This window comes from Neolamprologus multifasciatus, chromosome 10 (genome assembly GCF_963576455.1).
Source record: "Neolamprologus multifasciatus chromosome 10, fNeoMul1.2, whole genome shotgun sequence".
In the NCBI taxonomy this organism is placed as follows: domain Eukaryota; kingdom Metazoa; phylum Chordata; class Actinopteri; order Cichliformes; family Cichlidae; genus Neolamprologus; species Neolamprologus multifasciatus.
The window spans coordinates 10,761,833-10,770,349 of record NC_140448.1 but is presented as its reverse complement, the minus strand read 5'-3'; the positions used below and the strand labels follow the sequence as shown (position 1 = coordinate 10,770,349).

General features: G+C 40.3%; 1 protein-coding gene across 2 annotated transcripts in view; it reads right to left on the bottom strand.

Annotated features, from left to right (window-relative positions):
- aspa (aspartoacylase) overlaps positions 1 to 8,517 on the bottom strand; it is a 10,499-nt gene continuing 1,982 nt past the window's right edge. For both annotated transcript variants that reach the window (XM_085173641.1, XM_085173640.1), the window contains 5 exons: positions 7,252 to 7,447; positions 4,725 to 4,818; positions 3,825 to 3,932; positions 1,322 to 1,431; positions 1 to 1,127 (listed from right to left, as the gene is read on the bottom strand). In XM_085173641.1, the coding sequence (XP_085029767.1) occupies positions 936 to 1,127; positions 1,322 to 1,431; positions 3,825 to 3,932; positions 4,725 to 4,818; positions 7,252 to 7,447 (700 nt within the window). In that variant the 3' untranslated portion in view covers positions 1 to 935. The remainder of the gene's footprint in view (positions 1,128 to 1,321; positions 1,432 to 3,824; positions 3,933 to 4,724; positions 4,819 to 7,251; positions 7,448 to 8,517) is intronic.

Genomic DNA, 8,517 nt, shown 5'->3' with positions numbered 1-8,517 from the left:
AACACACAGTAGTACAACATTTATTGGTAGGATCATTTCCGCAGGACTTCTAGTACAGTGAATTTCACTAATCACAGAAATGATTCTAACAGATATATTGCTCAAGTCTAAGACCACAGCGAGACACTTTGGGACAACATAAAGATGAAAACATTAAAAAGTAAATATGCTTTCCAGGATGTGACAAGTTCTATGCATCCCTTTGAAAGCAAACTTACAATACAAGTATATCAAAATAGACAGATATATTATAAAAACACATCTCACACTGCATCTGGTTTATGTGGGAGAGAACTTAGACTGTAATCGAAACTTTTAACCGAGACATAAAATCTACAAAACTCTACTCCAGATTTGTTGCACAACTGTCTCGGAAATCTCAGTTAAGGCAAAAAAAGGACAGCACCACAGATGCAACCAACGGAGTTACAGGTAGGTAGTATCAAAGGCCACAAAACAACCCCCCCACCCCTACACGTGATACAAATATATTTTCAGAAAAAGACAAACATCTACAGTTTGAGTCAAAAGTTTGCAGGTGACGATCCTCTACACAGCCTTCCTGAGCAGTAGTTGGAAACGTAAAAGGAGTGTTTAGGATGATTGCGAAGCCATCAATGATTAGGCCTAGTCTTTAATATAATAAAAATCTAGTTGATTTAATGTAAATATGTACAATATCATAAATACTTCTCACAATAATATAGTAGTCTTCAGATCAAAGACTGTCACAGTGCCTGCACAAATGTTCTTTGCATAGTTAAGTGATTTTCCGATAGTGAATGCATAAAAACCTAAATCAGTTTGTGAAAGATGGTATCTAACCTGCAGGATTTCTGCTGTTTTCTAACAGAGCAAAGTGCAAAATCTTGATACAGTTTGCTCCTGTGGCTAATACATAATCATGATTGCTGTTAGCCTTAACAAACAGTTCTTCATGCTTTTATGATGGCACTTGCTACCAAGGTTTCTCGCCTGGTGGTTATAAATGCCTGTTGTTTCTCATAATAGGCTGCCTCGTTAATAAAAGTGGGATAGACCGTCCCGGAGCCTTGGTAGTGGATGGTTTTTCCATCAAATGTGTGGAACATTGGGTCACCAGGGTTCAGCGGCTCCCAGTCACAGTCCTGCAACAATAACAAGCAAGAGCCACAGGGAAAGTAACTCGAGTATGTTGTTTAAACTGAAACAATACAGTCTCACGTCATCTACAGAAATCTCATTTCCTCCTTAAAGCAGCACATTTATAGACTCAACGGTCCAAACATGACATGAGGGCTAGAGATTGAAGGTGAGAGCAATTCTAAATTTTAATATTTACCTGCAGGTTGGGGTGAACCATGGCTATGATGTTTCCATTGGCATCTCGGGGGTAGTCGATCCACTCGAGGACTCGGAAAACTTCAACTGTACAAGGAGGGAACTCCACACCTAAACAGCACAGAAAACAGAGAGAGTATGTGAGTGGATTGGGATAACATAATGAAAACTGGAGTTAGACTGAATTCCCAGAGTTAATGTCCCCGCGTTTAGAACAAGCCTAAAAAAAATAAATAAATAATTAAAAAAAGAAAAAGAAAAATAGATTTAACTAAACATTCGAACACTATTTAACAAACTGTTTCAAGGGCAGCTTTATTATAGGTCCTCAGAAGGGTATAAAATAGGGGTGGGTTTTTATAATCGATTTATCGATTAAAATCGATTCTGGCTTGGATAACGTAAAATCGATTCATTAAAATCCTGAATCGATTTTTTAATATAAAATTTATTTTGCCCGAAATGCCAGAATCTCTGGTGAAATCTCACAAAATTTCAACAACCACCAAACACCAACACCAAATTTCTGACTGTCAAAATTTCCCAGATTCAAATCAAAGTGAATCGAATCGAATTAAATCGAATCGTGGATCGAATCGATTCGGGACCTTGTGAATCGGAATTGAATCGATTCTAGAAATCAGTGACGATACCCAGCCCTAGTATAAAAGCTGTAGTACGTTAAGACATCGAGTCGAGATACCTCCTAGACGACCAGTAGATCAAACATTAACATTAAGTCAGTGCAGAAATTTATCTTCACATGGAAGGTAAAGCCCCACTCTTACAGGTGAAAAGTCATCTGCATCACCTAGCGGTTGTCGAATTGAAGGGCAGCTTGTTAAAAAACAACAACAACAACAACTCACTGAACAAATGCACCTTGCTTCCCAATTGAACTTGTCTGTTTTTTATGCTACTATACCACACTTGATTGGCACTGTGGTGCAGTGGTTACCAATTTAGCTTGAAAGCAAAAAGCTCCTGGGTTCAAACCCAACAGGCAGTTGGGGCCTTTGTGCATGGAGTTTGCTTTGTGTGCTCTTCCTGTGCTTCTCTGGGATTTCTCCAGTTTGCACCCACAGTCCAAAGACATGCTTGTTAGGTTAAGAGGCCATTCTAAACTGGCTGCAGGTGTTGGTCTCTTTATGACAGACTGGTGAAAGGGTGTAACCAAACTTTTACTAAGATGAATAAGCAGGGTAAGCAGAAGAACATTGATGGATTTATAATAGTTGCCTGATCTTTATAGAACTCTGATTGGCCTGAGAAAACCTGAAAACAGAGCTCACCAAAATCTCGTTGTCTACCCCTTTCTTTATTCAGCTAAATCTAACTCATGACATTGCTATCAAACAGATAAAGATAATATGCATTATATTACCTCTGCATTATTACGTATGTAGATTTTTCACTCTGGACCACAGTAACGAGCTTAGTAACATTTTAAAACTTGGTTTTGATTTTATTTTTTTTTCGAAGTACAGATTAGTGGAAAAAAAAAAGACGTTACCTTTACTTTAGATTAAGATGGGCATAAAATACACAGTAAAACATAAATCAAACTAATGTCACACAATGGACAAGTTGCCAAGTTTTCATGAGATTGTTCCACTCTGATTTGAAACCAAAGTGTCCTTGTTCAACCTTAGGAATTATACACAAGGTTTGGTAATGTTTGGCAGAGCTCTGGCATTAGGCAACCATTTCACCTGCACTCAGCTGTACTCATATGCAAGTAGCAGTGCGGAACAGGAAGGACAAATGCTTCTGAAGTTTTAGTTTCCCTGCTTAATGGGGGGGGGGGGGGGGGGGGGGGGCTATCCTTCTGAGCAAGCCTTGTATAGCTAAAGGACTTGTTGCATCATGCTGCTCAGCTGCAAAGCGCAGGAACACCGCTTCAACACCATGCCAGAACATTCATTATCACCACGGTGGTCCTAAGACAGAAGACTACCACCCCAGTGCCAGCCAGTCCCTAATGACATGGAAACTGACCAACTCCCAGTTAGCAGCCCTTGCGGGACAGTTGGGGAAACCAACAGCCTGCAATTCTAACTTGGCAAAGATCGCTTGTTTACGTAAAGATATGAGGGAAACGCTGCCCTGCACCTAAACACTGAGAACACTCTTTCGTTTAGGGGGGGAGAACGAGCCGAGTGGAGGCGTAACGCAGATAAATTTAGAGAGCGAGGACTAGGTACATCTGGATGAGTCAGATGGTCACCCATGGGCATTTTGTCACAAAATGTTTCTCATCACAGGGATGCTGACAGATGGTAAACAACTCATTTTTCTATTATATAACACATTATGAATCACACTTGCTGTTTTTGAGCCCAAATTCTGAACACAGTTTAATACTTTCTAACTTCTGTAAGAGCTACTTCAGAGGTCATTCATTCTTCACACGACGCTGCAGTGCTATAACCCTTTAAAGTCTTGGGACACAGCCTGTTGTCATGTAGCTAAATGTGACTACAGCTTAACACTTCAAGTCTCACCTTCATTAAAGAGTTCAATAAAGTCCAGAGCATGTTTCAGTATCACTCGCATGGCTTCAAAGATGTTGCTTCTTAAAACACCTTGAGGCTGAGGACCCACTTCCAAACCTGCATAGAAGAAAACAATCAAATGATTCATCTGCAAGTAAAAGATTTTCTACCAGCTGAATGTATACTCCAGTTAAATATGTTAAACGTGTAAGGGCTAAGGGCTAGCTGGGATTTGTCGCGGGTGGCACACAACCAAACATGACTGTACTCGCTGCAGTGGCTGCTCTGCAAGAGTCAGTAAAAGTCATACACGGTTGCACGCTCGAGAATCATGGCTACACAGAAAACAGGCACAAGGCCTCAGGTTTAATATAGGAAACTGAAATGACAACATTTAAAAGACCACAAAGAGATACAAAATGACCACAAAAATGTGCAAAATGAGGAAAAAGCATTGAAAATGGCAAGAAAGTGAATAACCACAGGGAAAACAAAAAGAACTCCAAATAACTGCGATACGACCAAGCGATTAAAATAAATGCGATCGAAAGACCTAATTACCAAATCAACAATTAAGAAATGATTCACACTTTATTCACTTCGGGGTCATTTTTAACCCGAGGACAACACAAGGGTTAAGCTTACAAGTGCTCATAATGATATTTGTTATTCTGTACACTGTTAGTCTGTAAAATATGCTAGAATCACCACAAAATTGACCACAAAGAGACACCACACAGCCAAACACCACCTACAAAGCAACTAGAAAGTGCTGAAAAACAACAGTTTGTGTCATTACGTGCTCGGGGTTGAACCCCCTTCTTTAAAACTATGGCTTTAAAACCTGGTTTTCTTAATCCACCTCTGCCACTGTCCACAGATAAACTTGGCTGGACTACAGAGACTCACCAACAGGGTGCTTGGCGACAGAGCGTGAAGTGGAATATTTCAGAAGAGGATGTTCATTCATCAGAACGAGACAACTGGCTGGAGCCATGGCTTTCTACAAGACAAGAGAACAAGAACATCATATAAAAAGCAGATAAAAGAAAGCCAAACACAAACGCACAAAGGCAAAGGTGTTACGGTCGTGCTCGATAGAATGGAAAATGAAATCTACACCAACTAACGCTGTATCAAAAACGACTGTGTGGAGAATGAAGTTTAAGCTGGTGGGCTATCTTCGTTTGTCAGCAGAGGCTCGAAATCCTTTTCAGAAGGAACACCATCATAGTGGTCGCCTCCATCATTAAATTCAAAGCTGTTTCTCTAACATTAAACTGGCAGCGGTTCAGATCATCTGCCGAGGGGTAAATCCTTCAAAGTATGAGACACAGTAATCGGTACCGTACTAGACCTGAGCCCTTTTCTACCTTGTGCGTTTGCGATTATCAACAAACACGAGCAAAAGCGTCTGAAGTCACAGCATCTAAACCGGAGGCATTTACTAAGCTGGTGAATATTTATGAAGTCTATGAATCCTTATATAACTGATGTCTGTGTATTGGTGGGGCAGTTTACAGCTTTAAAACTTAAGAATGCCTTTCCCGTGAGGTGTATTGTACAAAAGACATGTTGCTTTTGGCTTCATTTCTCCTCCCTGCAGGTGCTCACCATGGATTGTTATTAAGAACAAGAAAGGAATGCAACAGCTGGCATTTTAAAATGAAAGTTAATGTAAAGTAATAAGAGGAGTTTGCCTTGTTATTACCATGAAGCAATGTGAATTTTCGAGGTTGTATTAATGTCTTAAAACAAATTATTTATAAAGATTTGCTGTCTCTGGAGCATTTTATGCTTCTTTGTTAGTTCCGATGTGGGATTTAATCAATGTAAAGCTGTTGTTACACATGCAGTTTATCCCTAAAATATTTGAGAAGTCCAACACTGGACAATGTCCTGATCAGCCAAAATCAGCCAATAGCCAACACTGTTTTGGGCTAAATGATACCCAAACGCACTGTTGATTATTTTGGCACCTTTATCCCATTTGGTAGTCAGCAAAGAAGTCCTGTGTTACAGTAAAGTATGAAAATTTTTGGGAGGGCAGATCTAGTTCAGCACCATGTTGATTATGCCGAGACCTTCTGGTACAGCAGCTCTCCGCAATAAACATGCCACAGACTCCTCGGAGAACAAGCTTGTCAGGGTTACGTCCAAGATTTTTGGACACATTCAGATCTGGGACATTTATGAAATCCTTGTAACAGTGGAAAGAAGAATTGCTTGAATTAAAGTTATGTTTTACTGGCAGAATTATAACTTTTGGTTACACCAGAGAATGTAATAATTATGTAACAACACCTGACTGAGTGTTGACTAACGATATTCTCTTTCAGATTAAAAGGTTCCAAGGGCAAAAATAAATGTATACATTGCTGCAGTGCTCTCAAAACAGTGACTTTACCCTTTTTTTCTTAAATCCACAATCAATTAGAGCCCTGTTTGTTTTGTTGCTCTCTTTAGTCATCACTATTAAGTAGCTTTCATTGCATGTGTTTGTGTTTTAGTCGGTTTTGCTTGGATTGAACATCTGGCATCTCCTCCACTTGTCCCTTGGGAGGCCCACTAAAAAGGGCAGGAATAAAAAAATAAGCATTTAGTTCTTTTTATTTTATTCTCAACAATGTAATTATAGCTCAGTTCATCTGTATTTACTTTACTTAATGCTGTCAGATAAAATCCATCTTCTAAGAGAGGCACTGAACATCTAATGGTTTTATTTGAAAAAAATAAATAAATCAAGAAACCATCTCCGAAGGCTCATCTGGGAATTTGGCTGAGAGTACAAAGACAACAGGGATCCTTCTGGGGTATTTGGATGAGCCTAACATGGATGGATTTACATTTCTCAACTAAAGCTCAGCAAACAGATCAGCCTCAGACGGAGGTCAGAGAACGACACAGGTTGAGAGGTTGAGCTACATCTTGTGTTTCTCCACATACTGCACAGTGTGCAGCACAGACTATGAGTGGAACAATCATGCAGTAATATTATACAGTCATCAATGATGCCTGCTGAATAATGATATATAATTTGGACTTTCTGCAAATACAATGACAGCACTTGATGACAGTGATTGTTTTATCTCATTTAGGTCTCAGTACTTTTTTTTTTTTCCATGTTAACCATCAATCAATTTTTAACAAACTACTCTTTTCATCACTGATTAAGTTTGCCGGTCATTACAGTTGAGGTGCGTGGTTAAAATGTCTCAACGGTTGTAGAGAAAAGGTTCCACAAAAGCTCCTCTCAAATACTAGAAGTTACTGGATGTAACTACAGTTCTGTGAGCATAAGTGTAGCGCCCCAACAGGCTTCACCACTGTTTGTGTAAACTGGTCAGAGGGGTGGTCAGATTTTAGGGTGTGATAGCTCTTCTCATAAAAAAGTCCCTACAGTGTATATGTGTGTTTGTATTCTCAAGGCCGCCACCTTTATGTAGTTCATCATCTGCAGATTGAAGTGGTCTTTGGAGCTTTCCAGAATCAGAGTGCAGCCCATGTTGGATGTCGTGTTGTGAAGGTCAAAGATGACATCGTAGGCCTCTGGGCTTCCTTTGGGACCAAATATCCTGTTGATCTCCTGGGCTCTCAGCACCTCATAGGGCAGGTCGTTTCCACCTGGGGCACTGCAGGGTGTGTGCAAACACATAAAGCATTATAGAGCTGCCACAAGCCTAACTATTCAAATACTATCACACAAGTCAGCTCAAAGAACAATGAATCATGTTAATTATTTACACAAGAGTGTCCTACATACACTTTAACCTAACGGTTGGCTAAAAGGGAAAGGCTAGTATGTCGGGGTTAAACTCCACATGCAGAACGTCATGGTTAAAGAATTGGCAGCCATGGAGTCAATGCTGGGAAGCAATAGCTGCATTCAGTAGGCCAGTGGCCTCCTTCTGTCAAAGTTAAGAAGAAACTGTATTCATTAACTCCAAGTCTTAGGATCTTTCCAAAGTGTATTTTGCCCCCGGGCCTTGCTCTGACCAGAGGACGAGTGCTGCCCACTTTCACGCTCTTTTAAAGCATTTCAAAACACCAACCAGTCTAGGTCATTCTCCACGCTATAGCAGAATAGCACCTCTACTGTCTGTGTTGTTTTGCCTCCCCCACATCTGTCATTTACTCCCTGTTTTCAGAGACTGTCCGGTATTGTCTGGACTGCTGGGAAATAAGCACACAAGCACAGTGTAAGCAGCAGCTGATGAAGTGGACTCCCAACATTCATCTGAAGGGGTCAAGCGGGTGCTAATTTTGAGGGAAGAGCGGAGATGTCATTCTATGCAAGGGGAGGGAGGGGGATGACATCATGATGAGCTGTTTTTGGAAAGAGTCTCCAACTGTTTAATCTTCTTATATGTTGCCTTCAGAGAGGCCAAATAGTGAACATGCTGAAGAGCGCTGAAGAAGATCTTAAAGTGTCAACTAATGCTTGTACGATGAGGCTGGAATGCTTCACTCATTCGGTTTGAGCACTGGGCATCACTTCAGCTTCACTGCTAAGAAATTATGTGTCACCTCTGTATATGTGAAGCGGGAAGCGCTCAATTCACTTAAGTGATATGGTGCTAGCTGCACTCCAAAAAGGCCATTACAAATGATGAAGGATATTTTTCAATGAGAATTTTAGGAAAATGTTATGCAGCAATAATTTTAAAACTGTACTTCAGTAAATGATTACAGATGACAGGGA